Consider the following 19084-nt stretch of genomic DNA (forward strand, 5'->3'; position numbering starts at 1 on the left):
TGCAATAAAAAGTTACCTCTTGCGATCCCAAAACAACACTATTCAAAACATGTTTTTAGTCTAGGTGAAGAGGGGAGGCAAAATACAATTCAACACTCGCAGAGCTACATGCTGAAAAACAAACAGCAGTCCCAGGTTAGTGCTTGGTTAATCTATTATACTATTCCAAATATTGCATTCTGACATGGTCAGACAACAGCTGCCATAATGAATGTAGCCTGGGTGCCAATCTGTTTCTGCACTATGGAGTTGGCAAGAGAGCAGAAACAGTGGCACCGAAGCTATAATTCACAGTTCAAAGACAGGAGTGAGGGACCAGAGCTGATCATGTGTGATGAACTATCAGCTACGCCAAAACAATAATAAAAATAAATAAATAATAATTGCTCATTTGGATATTAGACTACAGGGCACAATTCCTTAACCTAAACACATACAGAAATTATCTTATAAAATTGATAAGACTGCTTGTATTCATGATGTACTTGGCGATGGACTACTATGGATTCAACTAGCTCCAGCTCTACTCTAAACACACGGAATACCAATTAAACAAACCGTGGGTACCTTGAATATCATTAGCCCTTTGATGGGTTGTCTGAGTTTTCTAGTTTTGAGGTAGTGGTGTTTGCACTGATGTTTGCAACGGGAGAAATGAAGAGAGTAGGTGAGTGAGCGTTCATTAGGATTAGCCTTTCACTCTAATGCCTAGCAGACAACACACCATAGCAAAGGAGGAAATCAGTCATCGGAATTGGGCAACAGAGCAGGGGCAGGAAAGACAGAGAAGGTGTGTGTGAGAGAGAGGGAGGAGACAGTGTGCCTGGGAGGCAGGGACAGAGGCCAGTAGAGTACCAGGCGGCAGGATCGGGGGAGCACAGGCTGAGGGGCTGCAGGGGAGAGGGGGCCTTCTCAGCCCAGGGCACCAGGGTGCTGAAACAGCCCAGACTGTGCCTGAGCCGGCGCACACGCTCACAAGGTCTGCTTACAGGAATGGGATAGGGGAGGGGAGGAGAGAGCAACCCCCCCCCGAAAGAACGAAATGCCAGCACAGAGGACAGGAGAAGAGAGGAGGGAGGAGGGGAGAACACAGAAAAAGTGGAAGAGGTGAAATCATAGGGAGGATTAAAAAACACTGAACCAAGAAGACATACTGTAAAATGCAGAACTTTAATAAACAAACAGTGACAGTGGGGGAACTCAAGAAGAATCTAGAAAGTGGAAGTACTTTGATGAATACACAAAAGGGAAAAGGAGAAGCTGCAATAATGAATTCGGTTAAAACAAAAGGGGGGTGACTATCTGGAACTTTTCAGGAAACACAGAAAAAGCCTAGTTTATCTCCATAGAGATAGTTACAACATAGAGCTCTATTTAATTTGGCTTCAGTGTTCGATCTTGTGGCCCGCCACTTCTTCCTCACCTGTCGTGCTTGTTCTCCTGCGCGGCGCGGAGCAGCTCCTGGATGTTCTTGGTGATCTGCTCCGTCTTGCGGATGACATCCTCAGTGCTGGGAAGCGCTGGGTCCGGCTCTGCCCCCAGGTCGTCCAGCTCAGGGATGGAGCTGCCCTCCCCCAGCCAACCACTGCTCCTCAGCCTCCCCCGCCTGCCCATACTGCTAGGGGGGTAGAGACAGGGTCATCCGGGATGCTACTACAATCTCTGCACCCCTACATCCAGCCCTAACTGTCCACCTGATGTGCAACACAGAAAGCAGTGGCAACTTCAAAGTGACAAAGTGTGTGTGTGTTCCTACCCAGAGTCCTCCATCTCATAGTCATTGTTTGTGTTGTCATAGTCACTGTCTGGCATGCTGCTCTGCTTGTCCAGCTTGGAGGCCTAACATGAGAGGGAGAGAGAACTAGAGTAACAAAATGTGTCACAGGGACAAATGTCAATGATAATGCAAGCAGAAAATGGATATAGAATGCTAGATAAAATCCCCATTTCAATGCAATGCATCATACAAACCATTGCATTATATTCTAGGCCTAAACGTAAATAGGAGCTGACAGAAATGTGACTTTGAAACAGTTTTACTAACAACTTACATTGTTGTATGGCAGTGACAAATTAAATTAACTAAAACCATGGGAAAGCAACATGGAGAACGAGGCAACAAACAAACAAAAGCCTGGAAGCAAAACAGAAAATCATAGTGAAGCCTTTTACATTTCATTGCCAGGGTTAGTAAAAAGAGGTTATCCGGGGTTCAAAAAATTGCAAGTTCAATGTCTATAAGCTACTGTGACAGAAACCACACTGGCAAATGGAATGGCTGATTGATTGATTGGTCCCATGCCAAGTGGGGATGCTAGGCTGGTTCAATGTCTACAAATACCTTTGAACTCCTGCGTGTAAAAGATGGAGACTTGTAGACAATATTAAAAACACTGTAGTAGCCTGAGCCATGGCGAAGAATGAAGGGCCAAATGCATAGTCCAGGAAAAGCTTCAAACCCCCCTTTTTAAAGGCATACGCCAAGACAGATGAAGTCAGGGATGTTTGAGGAGAGAGAAATCACTGGATAGCTATCACACAGAAAAAAAACAACCTCCACTGAATTACATCAGAACCATGATCCATTATTTTCCAGAACTCTGATCCAAGACTTTCATTAAAGAGTCATAACTTTCATGACATTGAATCAAGGTTCCGATGAATTCGGGTCAAAAGCTGACAAGTCTAGGGGGAAAAAAGCACTGCGACAATGGACAATTGTGTGGCACAAATTGAATGTAAGTCAATTGGCTAAGACAATTGGCTAAGACAATGCTGATGGAGATACTGCTTCACAAATGTGTATTTGTCCATCTAAAGTCGGCTGTACTCAATACGCAATACTGTGTGCTCCATCCAGCCTGTAAGCATTTGTGCTGCGTCACGAGACTGGTGGATAACATCGCTTGAGCTTTACTCTAGTATCAGATAGGAAGCTTTGGGTGCACAACACTGACCCTGCATTGTCACATCCACGCAGATCCCTCACTCTTTCAGCACAGAAGAGAAACTATGTAGAGGAGGTGCATTTCAAAAGAAAGGAGCAGAGACAAACACCCAGAGAGGGACACAAGCCACATACCGTACAGTTACATACCCTTTCCAGCCTAGCCCAATAGACCCGCTCATACAACATCCTCTTCCTGTCTGCAGGGCAAGATGCCAAACCCCTCACAAACACACAATACAGCAAACTGCTGAAAGTGGGATTAGCTTGTATAAGTGTTTTGTTCATTTCACTCCCACTGGACTTGCAGTTCTGCGCATATGTCAGTCAAAGGCCCTGTCCAGAAACAACCCCTAGCCCCTACCCCCTAGACACTTGTGGATATCTGAGAAGATTTGAGCAATATGGTGATAGCTCCACCTTGCCCTCTGATAGGTTAGGTGGAATTGTTATCACATTGCTTAAACCTATTAAATCCTCTCAGATCTTCACAAGATCTCAGAAAGTGTCTAGGGGTAGGGGCTATGGGTTGTTTGTTTCTGGACAGGTCCACAGTCTCAGCGAGGAACAGACTCCTGGATAACTGGAGAGTTTGGGTGTTACTAGAGGGGAGGGAGGGCATGCTGGATGAAGCTCACTGTGCGACAGCCGTGTGCTGATTAGAGATGGAGAAAAGAGATCATACATTTCAAAACGTATAGCAAAATGATGGCTCTGGAGGTGGAAGGAGCTCAAGGCCTTTTTTGGTTTAACAGCATGAGGAATTTGGGAAAATGTAAAAAAACGTGAAAAATCTCAATAGGCTGACTGCTTAACCTGGCAGCTGGTCTCACGGAGGGTAGGCAAACCTTTGCATTGAGATGGGTATGTGATCTTGACTCTACACTGAAAACCTTCTAGCTGATTGTAACAGGCATGAGGATGAGGACAGTGGTGGTGGAGATATGTATGAGTGGTTGTGGTGAAGGGAAGGCAGCCCATGGCTCATGCAGCACAGCAGGACAGGGAGGGAGGGAGGGAGGGAGGAGGGCAGGGGCTCCCCCCAGTGGATTTGCTGCGTCCCGAGAGGCAAGAACCAAGTTAGGAGGTACTTAACCCTTAGAGCACTTTCGTCCCGAGACCAGGACAGGGTGGATGGGAAGGAGGGGAGGGATGAAGAGGTCACAAAAGCGCCCCTTCCCGTCTAGAAAGGGGTTCAAATGATATGTTTTAAAGAGATAAAACAAAAATATGTTTAAGAAATGAAACAAAAATGGGTTTAAAAAAAAGTAGTTAGTGCTCTCAAAAACAAAGTCTTGTTCAAACTACTTCATGCAAATAACAGGGTTTGGGAGCACTAAAATAAAATAAAAAAATCATTCAAGAAAACAAAACCATAGTAAGAATGAAGAACACCATAAATTGTGATTATGAACGAGACTGTATGACAAGGAATTAGACTTAAATAACTGCATTACAATTCCTTGTTGGATCTGAGCATACTGTACCTCAAATCCCATACCTTGAACATAATAAACATCTAGACAATGAACATATTTTATTATTTGGTATGGCATAGTACACATTTGTTTCCATAGACATTGAAAGGGGAAATCCGGGATTCGAAAAACAACAAAGCACACCCACCACCTGTTTTGGTGAACAGCTGAGGGATGGGGCTGGAGAAATGCAAACAGATCGACCGAGCTACAGAGGAAAGGACAGACCATCCATGAGATCAAAGGGTATAGTTTAAACAATTTTTTTAAGCTATAGACTATTGTTTACAATTACATTGTTAACAAACAATGGCGTGAAACAATCTTGCACTTTGAGTTCTGACAGTGTAGGACAAATAGATGTACCAATTCCGGATTGCCCCTCTTAAAATACTGTACCAGAACTAAGTGATTCGTTACAATTAGAAAAACACAAAATTCCCCTTTGTTTAAAGAGAAATGACAATACACCTGGATTTAGAACCATAAATGATCTTGCTAGTCACACAGACAGAATAAAATAAACACTCTGAACAAATTTCAATGGGATGTTTAATTCTTATTTGAAGTTACATGAAAACCTTCAAAATATTTCAGATTCAACCTTGAAATAACAAGTGGGATCATGACTTCTTTCCTATTGTCTACCTGAGAAAATGTTTGAACAGAGAGTACTCCAAGAGAGTACTTTGAATACCTTAAAATGCACCCATCCGTTTCTTTGAGGAAATCACTGATCTAACACATTAACATTGGTGAAAGCAACATAGTGGAAATGTTTCACACATCCATTCACTTATAGATCAGTGATTATCTCAAGGAGGAAGAGAGAGGAAGGATGCATGTTAAAGGCATTGGAACAGGGCCAAATAAACACTGTCGAAACCAACAGCCCGGAGAAGAATCCTATGAGACTGCAGCCATTCAGAGCAGACACTGAGTTGAGCGTGGCTGTGTGTGTGACCTGTGTGCTTGGTATTGTATTGGCTGATTATCACTGCCAGGTCCCAAATAATAGCTACAGGCAAACATTACCGGTACACCAAAGAACAACAGATTTCAGTAAAAGCAGAAAGGAAATGGAACAATCAGAGAAAAAAGGACTGCAGAAACAGATACAATGAGAAAAGAGGAGGAGGAGGAGAAGAAGAAGACTAGGTGAAGACTAGGTGAAAATGGGAGAGGAAATGGCAAAGGAGGCTGGATGCGGGATTTTTACTTACATGAGGTGGGAGGAAGGGTTGCAGGGTGGGGACACCCTCCTCTGGGTAGGGGGTGTCCCCCTTAGGGAGGTAGGGCTTCAGGCCTGAGCCAGTCTCATAAATAGACATGGACATGGGCCGACCTGCACGCGCTGACTGCTGGCGCTTCATGGCCGAGGGGCTGGAGGAAGAAGGGTCAGTGTACTCTGACCCGCTGTTGATGGGGACCTGATAGATATGGGTGGTTGGGCCCTGCCGCCTGAGAGACGTGTTCTCACTTTGCAGCGATTGCAGCTGGAAGAGACGGGTCAGCAAATACACTAAGAGGGCACTTTTCTTATCAGAGAGAAAGGTGATTTGGTTTTCTAGCTTTAATGCATGCTTTATTCTCCACAGGGCGAATCCTAACTTTCACTTAAGTTGAATTTCACTTGAATTGATGTCAATAGGAGACCAAGTGAAAATTAGACTAAAGCAGAAGTTAGGATTGGTCCCCATTTCCCTACCTCTAAATGTTTACTTCAGGTGTTGAACTGTCAGCATCCATCTGTACGAAGCTAAGGCCAGAGCCAATGTTATAGGCTACTACTCATGTCTTTATAACATCGTCTTGTTAAGCATTTCCCCCCTGGTGTTACTCATGCTAGGCATCCGAAAACTCCACTCAAAAAGCTAGGGGTAAGAGCAAGCAGAAAGTGTTGCAGGCAAGCCAAACAGTTCAGATAGCTCGATAGACAGATAGCTCGATAGATAGATAGATAGATCTCAATGGTGCCCTCTATCCAACCCTATGGTTTGTGCTATTTGTTCAGAGAGGGCAATGGGGAAGTTCTCTGACAGCTAAGAAAGACTATCGAATCGGCCATCAGTTTTTTTAAGGATTCACGACCCAGGACAAAGAAGGGCTTCAAAGGCACGATATGGAGCCTGTAAGTCTGCAACAACAGCTATTCAAATCACGACAAAATTAGCTCACCACCTTGTAAAGGCATACCCTATATTTCTATGGTTACTCGAGCTGTCTTTTAAAGGTCGTTTGTCACCATTTATGCCTTTTAGGTTGAACAGAGGCTGTTGATTGGGGCAATGATAGTTTTGTCTATTCCCAATCAAGTGGTGGGGCTGCTGTTGGGCTGAAACACACACTCTGGATTGTGGCTTTAAATCATTAAGGATTTAGTATAATAAATCATAGGGGTCATATGGATAGGGAAGTGACAGTACTCCTGGGCATTTAAGATTAGAATGAATGGACACAGGGGCCCTGATCCTAGATCAGCACTCCTACTCTGAGACACTTTATGAATACAGCTTTGTTGTTAGGAAACAATCAGCTGTAAAGATTCTGTTTAAAACCACAGCAGAGGACCATTGGACTGTTTTCGAATGACAAGGCAAATGCTGCACCTGTATAACAATAAGAGCTGTGTTATCTCACACCTTCAAGAGGAGCATTCTGATGAGCTAACATTAAGTGTAAGAAGAACATCCCTTATAATTGATAAGCTTGTTGAAATCATAATGCAGGATCAAACAGATAGAACACAAAATAATAACAACAATGCTATGCTTACTATGTTAGTCACCATGGAAACGACGAGGGGAGGGGAAACTCACAGTGCGAGTGATGTCATGCTGATTACTTGAGCATGCCTGTTAGTCGTACCATAAGAAATTACACAGCTTTTAGTGTGTGATACACTGTATCCAGGGGGAGGGATATCGTTTTCCACAATAGAGTGGAGTGGAGCAAGAATGCATCTCTTTAACACAAGTTAAAAAAAATATATATAACAAGAATTTGTCAAGCTATAGAAGCCATTGTCTGAACATGGACTGAAACATGCTGGCCCAAACAGTGGAGCTAGATGGAGAGCAGTCTTGCCTTGCAGGAGAACCTTCCCAGCAGCCTGGTGGTTACTGGTTAGGACCCTCATTAGAACCACAGTGTGTGAAGGGAGGTTACCGTGAGGGGAGGGACCAGAGCTCGGCTGATCAACCACTGTGCCACCCCCCCAGTCCAACCCTCCGTCTCATTGGCCGAGTGGCGGACGGACCGAACGGTGTTAGTGATCTGATTGGTGGATCTCTGCAGTGGGCGGTACCTTTTTCTGCATCAGCCGCAGCTCGTCGCTCAGGTTGCTGTTGACCTTCATCAGCTGCTGGATCTTGGCCTCCGAGGCGGACAGAGCGTTCTTCACCTCCAGGAACTCCTGCACCGTGACAGGCCCGTCTGACGGTTCCGAGTCCAGACTCTGTAGGGGGAAAAGTCAGAGGGTGGGCTTTAGGACTTGTCTGAGTCCAGACTGCAGGTGCTCATTTTCAGGACAACAAGTAAGTACTACCTGAAACCCTTTACTTGGTTTGCGCGCCAAGCGATCACATTAGTTACCTTGGTCCGGTCCTTGCCCGAGGGTGGCTCCTTATCCGTGTCCTCGTCAGAGGCCACGCTGTCGTAATCTGGTTGGTCGTTGTCCAGACCCTCGCTGCCACTCCGGCTGCTCACACTTTTTAGGATAAGTTCAACATTTTCTGTAACCACAACAAAGCAAATGACACCTTTCTCATTTCATATAAAGAAGACATGCAATTTTTATTATGACCATAAGCCATGTGTGTCTGAGGTAGTAGGTCCATTATCATCCAGTACTTTACCTTTGGGACTTGTGGCCGAGTTCCCCAGCTGTCGACGTTTCGAGTCACTTAATATGTCGATGACAAGAGTTGCAAATTCATGTGCGTTGAATCTCGCAAGCTTTTGCCGTCCCTGGAGAAAAAAATAAGAAAAAAGCATAGCAAAATGCATCCTCTCCTTGTGCATCTGATGAAACTTCACTGAGACAACCGAGAATCAGTCATATTTAAAAGGAGAGAGAAAAACAGTGAGGGGAATATATTTAACTAAAGCAATCAGTATCAAAGTGTTTACTAGGGAAGGAGGTATGCAGCAGACTTGCCTGGTTTCGTGTTGATGAGTACTCTGGGTTCACAGGAAGGAAAGGCACCACTGTGGTCTCTGTCACCAGGGTACTGTGGTTCTGCGTCGCCAGCCATACTGTGCAGAACATAGGAGTGTTGCATAAGGGCCATGTTCATTAGGAAACGCAAAGGAAAACAAAAATGTGTGTTTCTTATTGGATAAGTCTAGGTAGTCCCTCCCTGTTTCAGTCCGTTTGGTGCCAAATGAACACCACCCAGATGTTTGACTGGACATGGTGGACTGAATGCTAAAAAACATGCACCGACGTTACTCCACACCACTGTCTGTCCGTCTTACCTGCATCCGTCTCCCTTCGGTCCACCTCGTCATACACGTCCATCGCCAGCTCCTCAAATAAATGATTACTGAGCTGAAATGAAATGTGTGATTTGTGAAAACAACCCAGAACTAGTTCTATGAATATGTTTTGATTACATATGTCTCTAGATTGTAATATCATACATCTTATCCATTCAAATCTTAAAGTAAACACTTACAGACTGGAGTTTCTTCTTTGCCGTCTTTGCCAGTTCTGATAAATCTAAACTGCTATACATGGAAAACATAAATCAGCTTAGCCTCTAATGTTGAATGGGAGGGGAAATGGTCAAACCTAATTATGATAAAATACTTACATGTTCCTTATCCATCAAGACAGCATAAAAAAAGACAACATGTTTTGTTTGAGTTCAAATATCAGAACTATGCTATAATAAGTTAATAATATGCTATAATAAGACCAGAAAGGTACCAACTGGAACGATTTAGCTCAGATATGCATTATTATTATGGTGCAATAACGACACTGGGAACGTTCACATGCACACTAGTCAGATTAATATCATAGTTCGATTAAAACATTTACATGCTTTGCAAGAAGAACGATTTCCCTAATAATCCGGTTTACAGGGACACATCTGAAATCAAAATAAATGTTCTACCACAGCGACCATGTTATTTTTGGGAAGCCATTTTGATTGAGTTCGGACATATGAAGTTTGTATGTGATAACTATTTCTAAGATGCATACTTTCAGTTTTTCCGAACTTACTTCACTCGCGCAAAAGAGAGGCTTGCGCTGCTGGTGCTAGCACATGCTCAGACCAAATACACAGCTGGAACTCTGATTATGGTGTTTATATATTTTATTTTTTTATATGTCCTAATAATTAGAACAATTGCTCTGAAAACCAGGTATTTTAATTGGTGTATGCTTACTTAAATTATGACCTTACACCAATTAAGATAAGCAGAGTAAGGTGTTTACATGACTAATGTCATACTCGGCCTATTGCCATAATCACTTTCATATCTAATTATTAGTGGGCATGTAAATGTACTCAATGATTTAAGGGGAAGATTATGATCTTGACAACATGCAACAATTGTTTCAGCCTGTTTCCTCTCATGCCTGTTACAAAAAGCCACAAAACATGTCCTGGCAGGCCCTGGAATTGGATTGCACTGTCAAACAGCTCACGGTTTCTTTGCCCCAAAAAAACACATTTAAAACTTCACCCACTTTACTTATCCAAGAACAAGCCCCCCAAAGTGCTATTTCATTAGTCTGGTCCCAGATCAGTTTAAGCGGTCTTGCCAACTCCTATGGTCATTGTCATTTGACATGGCAACGACTATAGGGTTCGGCTATACAGCACAAACAGTCTGGGACCAGGCCACTATTTCATACATCGAGCCACACAATGCTTCCTTCCTTACCTGTCGGCCATCTGTGGGACGATGAAGTGATGGCCATTTTTATGATCTGAAAGCAAGCACGGATGGGTTGTTGGGATTAGAACCCTCATGGGAGATACTGTATGCGATCAGTTGAGTAACCCCCGAAACTAGGCTGCAAACGTTGCGTGTGCATTGTTTCTTGCCTGCTATACCAGAATCATATCACAGAGGCAAAAATCTAAAGCGCATATATGCTTCACAGAGGCATGTCTCTGCCCTAGAAATAGTCTTGAAGCGGAAAAATAATGTTTAGCGACCCAAGCTTTGCTTCACTGACGTGCTGCTTCTGTGGCTGGTGTAGCATGTCTCATTGATTACTGTGGGTTTGTTTCAACTGTGGCTGACGGACGTTAGGATAAGCGGACACGCAACACTTGCAGTCTAATTTGAGGAGGCGAAAGCCTCTCCTCACTTACTAGGCTTTCTCCCACAGAGATAGAATGCCAGTCTGTCAGTAAGTTCATACTGGATCTCCACCAGCCTATCAGCCAGGTCATGGTAGCCAGCTTGCCTGAGAAAGAGACACACAATAGAAATCCGTTATGCCTCTTTTCTTGCCCATAAAGCCCATAAAAGCCTGCCTGGTCGCATAGCCACTAAAACATAAAAATTACTTGGATAAAATAAGTTACAATTTCTAAATGTTAAACTATCCCTTTAACGGCTGGTTGATGCAGTACCTTGCATAGTCGATGGGGGTCTTGGTGTTAGTGTCGGGAGCTCCGGGGTCGGCCCCGTAGACGGTCAGCAGCTCCGCCTGAGACACCTGCCCTGCCTTGGCAGCCACATGCAGCGGCGTATTCCCTTTTTCCTGGAGAAAAGGTAAGATACCACCCATATGTGAACAATTAAAACTGGGAAAAAAAATACAGAAGTTTACATACACTTAGGTTGGAGTCATTAAAACTCGTTTTTCAACCACTCCACACATTTCTTGTTAACAAACTATAGTTTTGGCAAGTCGGTTAGGACATCTACTTTGTGCATGACACAAGTAATTTTTCCAACAATTGTTTACAGACAGATTATTTCACTTTTAATTCACTGTATCACAATTCCAGTGGGTCAGAAGTTTTAAACAGCTTGGAAAATTCCATAAAATGATGTCATGGCTTTAGAAGCTTCTGATAGGGTAATTGACATCATTTGAGTCAACCTGTGGATGTATTTCAAGGCCTACCTTCAAACTCAGTGCTTCTTTGCTTGACATCATGGGAAAATCAAAATAAATCAGCCAAGACCTCAGAAAAAAATGTGTAGACCTCCACAAGTCTGGTTAATCCTTGGGAGCATTTTTCAAATGACTGAAGGTACCACGTTCATCTGTACAAACAATAGCACGCAAGTATAAACACCATGGGACCACGCAGCCGTCATACCGCTCAGGAAGGAGACGCATTCTGTCTCCTAGAGATGAACGTACTTTGGTGCGAAAAGTGCAAATCAATCCCAGAACAACAGCAAAGGACCTTGTGAAGATGCTGGAGGAAACAGGTACAAAAATATCTATATCCACAGTAAAACAAGTCCTATATCGACATAACCTGAAAGGCCGCTCAGCAAGGAAGAAGCCACTGCACCAAAACCGCCATATAAAAGCCAGACTACGGTTTGCAACTGCACATGGGGACAAAGATCGTACTTTTCTGATGAAACATAAATAGAACTGTTTGGCCATTATGACCATCATTATGTTTGGAGGAAAAAGGGGGTTGCTTGCAAGCCGAAGAACACCATCCCAACCGTGAAGCACGGGGGTGGCAGCATCATGCTGTGGGGGTACTTTGCTGCAGGAGGGACTGGTGCACTTCACAAAATAGATGGCATCATGAGGAACGAATATTAGGTGGATATATTGAAGCAACATCTCAAGACATCAGTCAGGAAGTTAAAGCTTGGTCGCAAATCGGTCTTCCAAATGGAAAATGACCCCAAGCATACTTCCAAAGTTGTGGCAAAATGGCTTAAGGACAACAAAGTCAAGGTATTGGAGTGGCCATCACAAAGCACTGACCTCAATCCTATGGAAATGTATGGGCAGAACTGAAAAAGCGTGTGCGAGCAAGGAGGCCTACAAACCTGACTCAGTTACACCAGCTCTGTCAGGAGGAATGGGCCAAAATTCACCCAACTTATTGTGGGAAGCTTGTGGAAGGCTACCCGACACATTTGACCCAAGTTAAACAATTTAAAGGCAATGCTACCAAATACTAATTGAGTGTATGTAAACTTCTGACCCACTGGGAACGTGATGAAATAAACAAAAGCTGAAATAAATCATTCACTCTACTATTATTCTGACATTTCACATTCTTAAAATAAAGTGGTGATCCTAACTGACCTAAGACAGGGAATCTTTACTAGGATTAAATGTCAGGAATTGTGAAAAACTGAGTTTTGGCTAAGGTGTATGTAAACTTCAGACTTCAACTGTAGATAGGGTATGAGAAAGGGTAAGGGTCGGTTCACACTGCTTGTGGACATAAACAGACATTTAATTGGTTGTAGTGTAAGGTTGCAATTAATCCAATGAAAAGGCTTCCTTTTTGGCATCGTTTTTTTCCACAAGCAGTGTGAACGGTCCTTCACTCTTTCTATTAAGTTGCTCTCGTACCTGTGTAGGAAAGCAGTATTTACGGAAGTAACACTGTTGTATTCACATGTTGTTAAGGATTTGTTTAGAAGCTGGATGGGGGAGAAATTAGATCTCTTACTGGGTGAAAGAAATTGGCCTGGGCTCCCAGAGAGAGTAACCTCAGACATGTCTCCAAGTTACCAGTGCGGACACTGGAGTGAAGTTGCTGAGGAAAAATAAAATCAACATTTATTAGTAAAATATTGCTCATTCAAGCTTGATACTCTTTCATTAGGGAGTTGTGTGGGCACAGAGTGGCCGAAGTCTCACCTTGCTTAAGTCCTTGGCTGTGAAGCTGTCGTCATCTCGACAAGGCATCCGGTGGACAAAAGCCAGCATTTGGTATTTGGCCTTTATGAAGTCTGTCTTGTTTGGGCTTCGGGAATAACATAAAACAGAGGGGGGTTAACAGAACAGCAGAGCGTTGTAGGAGGATTTCAATTCAAGCACTTCAATTTCAAGCAACAATCACTCTTAGGTTCAGGTGAATTGACTCAACCATAAGTTAACTGAAGCAATTCAGGTTTCTCCAGCATTGTGTGTTCCTGCTGAAAACCATACACATTTCATGCTATCGTGCTGACCCAAACCAGCACTTTGGTGGATGTGTATCCAGGCCAGTGCAGTTCAGCCTGGTTCGGATCAGCTCAGTAGTGTGAAAAAGGTACTAGTCCAGGGTTTCTTAAACTAGGGTTTGGGACACAAAGTGGGCCCTGAGCATGTGAGAGGTGGGTCGCGGGTTATGAGTAAACATTTATAATCACACACTATTTCTTCTTAATTTGGGTCGTTCTAGGACAGTCAGTTTCTCATTTGGGTCTCGAGCTGAAAAAGCTTAAGAACCTCTCTACTAGTGTAACTGGGCCAATTGCCTCTCCTTCACTGGTGAACAAGGCTGCACTCCTCGCTCACTCAGCAGCCATCAAACCCTCATGACTCACTGCACTTTGTCCTGAGGGTTGGCCTTCCGTTTCCCACTCATCACCGACGCCGGGTCCAGTAGACAGTGCTCCCATATCGAATTTGCACCGTTGTTGTATAACGTCTGAACCATCTATTTATAAAGACAAAGAGATATGATCCATTAAATGAAATATACAGACAGCCTATTCTGTCATGAAAGCAGAAAAGGGGACACCTTTGACCAAGGTAAATATTAGTGTGTGTGTGTGTGTGTGTGTGTGTGTGCGGTGGAGATCTTACTTGTAGCTGTGTAGGAGGCCATGGTGTGTGAGTCAGGTGACGTACTTGGGAGCTGTGTCTTCCCAGACTCCGATGAACACTACAGCACTCGTCGCAGATCAACACGCCCCTGTTCACAGAGGCCCAGCGAGGCTCTAAGCAGAAAGGAAACAAATACGTACACTAAATAAATACAAAGACATTCATCTGAATATTTCATCACCTCAATTGCAAAGCCTTATTTAGCTTTCGTTCATTCATTTGTAATCCCACGTAGTTAATATACTGAGAAGGATCTGTGGGAGTAAATGCACTGACACAGTGCTTGTACCAAGTTCTCATAACCTATAGCTTAATAATCACTCATTTTAATAACTGGGCAATTCCACGGTAACGGAATTGCGCTAAGATTTAAATATTTCACTTAAAATGTATTCCAAACAAAAACCCTTGATTTCAAAGTTCAACTCTATGCACACGGAGTACTTTTAACAATTTACACTGAACATTTAACAAAAACACATTTACTGGAAGAACTGTGCAGATGCAAAGTTTTCATACAAATTTCCTCATTTTTTTTGTGTGTAAACATTTTCCAAAAACTCTTAAATATCTTAAGATTCAACCATGTCTGCAGGAAGAATGGGGTGTCAGCTATGACACGACACACCTACTTTGAAAAAATTGTGACATTTATATTAGTTTTTGACTTCGGTAAGGGTTTTTTCGGTTGTTCGGGCACACAACATTTTTTCCTTGAGGCAAGCCGGAGTCGGTAGCCGAAGTCTACGCCCCTTCGTCGGTGATTGGTCAGCAGTAGGGATTGTTAGGTAAAGTCTTTGTCATTCAACGAGAGAGGACTCGTTTTCATGCACATTTTTCTTTGAGAAATACTGCACCAAACATCTTAGATGTAAAACTGCGCGACTAAGATCTCCACGTCAAATTTAGTGACAGATTTCTTGAGTTATCTTAGATTAATTTGTCCTATTTTGAGGAAGTGTATACTGGATACGGCGTCTCAAAATGGACAAACAGTACTATTGTCACTTTTTTCTAGTTTTTCAAGATTATGTGTTTTAAGAAAGTATCCGAGCACAATTGTTCTGTTTGCCTAGCCGACTTCGGCTAGCCGGCAGGCGAACTGAAACATGCTGACGCCTTTACACAATCACAGCTTATCTTGGTTTCTTACACCTTCCTTATGACTGGGTTTTTCCACTGCTCCTCACATTCATTATTCAAATCTCTGGCATGCCGCCTTTGGCATCTAGGCCACTTCACTTCTCACTCAGCTGCAAACTCACTCTGGCCCCAGCCTTTCCATTCTTGTGGCATCCCAGTTAGGCTACATTGATGGGAGAGCCGTCCCAGACACACCCTTGGAATCTATACGCCTGAGGTCTAACTGGTCCTGTTTAGATGCCTTTGTTGATAAAGGAAACCCTATTTAGGCTAATGTAACCTGGAGACAACCTCGGGGCACACTATTCTGATAGCAGAGTGAGGCATCTAGTCTGGTCAGTTAACTTATTGTGACACTTTTATTTCACAGCTGCCATATACAGTGTATTCGGAAAGTATTCAGACCCCTTGACTTTTTCCACATTTTGTTACATTACAGCCCTATTCTAAAATGTATTAAATAGTTTTTTTTTTCATCATCAATCTACACACAATACCCCATAAAGCAAAAACAGGTTATATTTTTTAGCAACTGTATTTTAAAAACCCCGGAAATATCACATTTACATAATTATTCAGACCCTTTACTCAGTACTTTGTTGAACAACCTTTTGGCAGCGTCTTCTTGGATATGACGCTACAAGCTTGGCACACCTGTATTTGGGGAGTTTCTCCCATTCTTCTCTACAGATCCTCTCTAGATCTGTCAGGCTGGATGAGGAGCGTCACTGCACAGCTATTTTCAGGTCTCTCCAGAGATGTTAGATCGGGTTCAAGTCCGGGCTCTGGCTGGGCCACTTAAGGATATTCAGACTTTCCCCGAAGCCACTTCTGCATTGTCTTGGCTGTGTGCTTAGGGTCGTTGTCCTGTTGGAAGGTGAACCTTCGCCCCAGTCTGAAATCCAGAGCGCTCTGGAGCAGGTTTTCATCAAGGATCTTTCTGTACTTTGCTCCGTTTATCTTTCCCTCGATCCTGACAAGTCTCCCAGTCCCTGCCGCTGAAAAACATCATGATGCTGCCACCACCATGCTTCACCGTAGGGATGGTGCCAGGTTTCCTCCAGACGTGATGCTTGGCATTCAGGCCAAAGAGTTCAATCTTGGTTTCATCAGACCATATAATCTTGTTTCTCATGGTCTGAGAGTGGCTTCCGTCTTGGCAATCTATCATAAAGGCCTGATTGGTGGAGTGCTGCAGAGATGGTTGTCCTTCTGGAAGATTCTCCCATCTCCACAGAGGAACTCTTGAGCTCTGTCAGAGTGACCATCAGGTTCTTGGTCACCTCCCTGACCAAGGCCCTTCTCCCCCGATTGCTCAGTTTGGCCGGGTGGCCAGCTCTAGGAAGAGTCTTGGTGGTTCAAAACTTATTCCATTTAAGAATGATGGTAGCCACTTTGTTCTTGGGGACCGTCAATGCTGCAGAAATGTTTTGGTACCTTTCCCCAGATCTGTGCCTCAACACAATCCTGTCTTGGAGCTCTACGGACAATTCCTTCGACCTCATTGCTTGGTTTTATGCTCTGACATGCACTGTCAACTGTGGGACTTTATATAGACAGGCGTGTGCCTTTCCAAATAATGCTAATCAATTGAATTTACCACAGGTGGACTCCAATCAAGTTGCAGAAACATCTCAAGTATGATCAATGGAAACAGGATGCACCTGAGCTCAATTTCGAGTCTCATAGCAAAGGGTCTGAATACTTATGTGAATAAGGTATTTCTGTTTTTAGTTTTGTATAAATAAGCAAACATTTCTAAAAACCTGTTTTCGCTTTGTCATTATGGGGTATTGTGAAACGTAACAAAATGTGGGAAAGGGGAAGGGGTCTGAATACTTTCCGATTGCACTGTAATTACAATGCTAGTCATAAGAAATAGCAAATAGCTCCCATATACACTCAGTCTCCAGTTTATTAGGTACACCATCCCGTTCACGAAAATGGTTTGCTCCTACAGACAGTGAGTCACGTGGCCATGGCTTGCTATATAAAGCAGCCATACAGGCATCGAGGCATTCAGTTACTGTTTGATTGAACGTTAGAATGGGCAAAACGAGGCTGGTGGCGGTGGTGTAATTGTGTGTGGAATATTTACCTGGCACAGGATAAGTCCCTTGATACCAATTGAGCAACGTTTCCATGCCCTGAAGAATTCAGGCTGTTCTGGAGGCAAAGGGGGGTTCGACCCGGTACTAGATGGGTGTACCTAATAAACCGGCCACTGAGTGTATAGGCCTATAGCCTTTTTTTTATATATATATATATATATATATATATATATATATATATATATAAATAAATAAATAAATAAATAACTGTTCACTACATTTAGGTAGTGGAGTCATGCAGACTGCAAGGGGGAAGTTAAACCACACACTTCCATATATGGACAGTGTCAAACAGACTGCTCCAAAATCTCGTCCTCTTATGTTTTGTAGCTGAGAGAGCAAAAGAGACATTTCCTCTTTCACTGACTTCCGTCCAACCAGCCACAAAATATGTGCACTTTAGAGGCATGTGCACTCCACCAACCAATATATGGGGATGGTAGTCTCATTCTAGGCTCATGATGGTATATTGAAGGGGTCTGTGTGGATTTTTAATGACAAAAGGACTGAGCAAGAGAGACATTCAGCGTAGATCACACAGAGCTTCAAAGATAAATCGCTAACTGCAGAGAGAAATGAAACTTGTTTGAACTTGCGCACACCGTGCTGCTGGTAAAGTAACAGCAAACACACACAGAGAGGGAGGGATAGGCCTACTGAGACAGACACAGACCATAGAGCATGAGAATGCTCACTTACAGTCTCTTCAAAAGACAAAAAAGTCAGTATTAAAAGGCTTGCCATTATATTTCTCTGATGTCCTACTTGAAGCAGCAGTCTTTCCCCTAGTTTAATTTCTTTCAAGGTGTGGCGCAAATGCCTCCAAAACATGCTAATGTAGGCTAATCCTGACCCCATAGCATCAACATTTGTCAATTGAAACCAATAGAAGGCAAGCTTCCTTTTAGGTAGGGGGCAACAGAAGTAACATGAGGACTGCCTCAATGCCCCAGGCCTGCATTCTCCTCATCATGTGACCCCATAAGCACAAGGAGAGAAGTGATCAACTGATCTGCATCTCCATTTAGAGAACTCTCCATGTTCTCTACAACTGAGCCCTAGAGTCAAAACTAAATAGGCTAGGCTGTGGTTTCGCTTCTAAACCTGTTTAGAAATATATTGAACAAAAATATATACGCAACATGTAAAGTGTTGGTCCCATGTTTCATGAGCTGGAATAACAGATCCCAGAAATGTTACATACGCACATAAAGGGTATTTCTCTCAAATGTTGTGCACAAATTTGTTTACATCCCTGTTAGTGAGCATTTCTCCTTTGCCAAGATAATCCATCCACCTGACAGGTGTGGCATATCAAGAAGCTGATTAAACAGCATAATCCTTACACAGGTGCACCTTCTGCTGGGGACAATAAAAGGCCACTCTAAAATATGCAGTTTTGTCACAACACAATGCCACATCCAGCTTCTTCACCTACAGGATCGTCTGAGACCAGCCACCCGGACAGCAGAGGAAACTGTGGGTTTGCACAACCGAATAATTTCTGCACAAACTGAAACTGTCTCAGGGAAGCTCATCTGTGTGCTCGTCGTCCTCACCAAGGTCTTAACCCGACTGCAGTTCGGCATCGTAACCGACTCCAGTGGGCAATTGCTCACCTTTG

The 19084-nt window shown here is 43.3% G+C and overlaps 1 protein-coding gene across 4 annotated transcripts in view; it reads right to left on the bottom strand.

The window, feature by feature from the left end:
* LOC311144792 (ARF GTPase-activating protein GIT2-like) overlaps positions 1–19084 on the bottom strand; it is a 35307-nt gene that overhangs the window by 2007 nt on the left and 14216 nt on the right. For 2 of the 4 annotated variants that reach the window (XM_084180921.1, XM_084180922.1), the window contains 17 exons: positions 14186–14319; positions 13924–14036; positions 13253–13358; positions 13062–13148; positions 11028–11158; positions 10764–10858; positions 10327–10372; positions 9105–9156; positions 8905–8977; positions 8585–8682; positions 8283–8394; positions 8020–8159; positions 7733–7882; positions 5649–5921; positions 4044–4130; positions 1757–1839; positions 1424–1618 (listed from right to left, as the gene is read on the bottom strand). In XM_084180921.1, the coding sequence (XP_084037047.1) occupies positions 1424–1618; positions 1757–1839; positions 4044–4130; positions 5649–5921; positions 7733–7882; positions 8020–8159; positions 8283–8394; positions 8585–8682; positions 8905–8977; positions 9105–9156; positions 10327–10372; positions 10764–10858; positions 11028–11158; positions 13062–13148; positions 13253–13358; positions 13924–14036; positions 14186–14319 (1975 nt within the window). The remainder of the gene's footprint in view (positions 1–1423; positions 1619–1756; positions 1840–4043; positions 4131–5648; positions 5922–7732; positions 7883–8019; positions 8160–8282; positions 8395–8584; positions 8683–8904; positions 8978–9104; positions 9157–10326; positions 10373–10763; positions 10859–11027; positions 11159–13061; positions 13149–13252; positions 13359–13923; positions 14037–14185; positions 14320–19084) is intronic. The other 2 variants (XM_084180923.1, XM_084180924.1) reach the window with 2 other exon arrangements.

The sequence above is a fragment of the Coregonus lavaretus genome, assembly GCF_964263955.1.
Source record: "Coregonus lavaretus genome assembly, chromosome: 17".
NCBI classification, from domain to species: Eukaryota; Metazoa; Chordata; class Actinopteri; order Salmoniformes; family Salmonidae; genus Coregonus; species Coregonus lavaretus.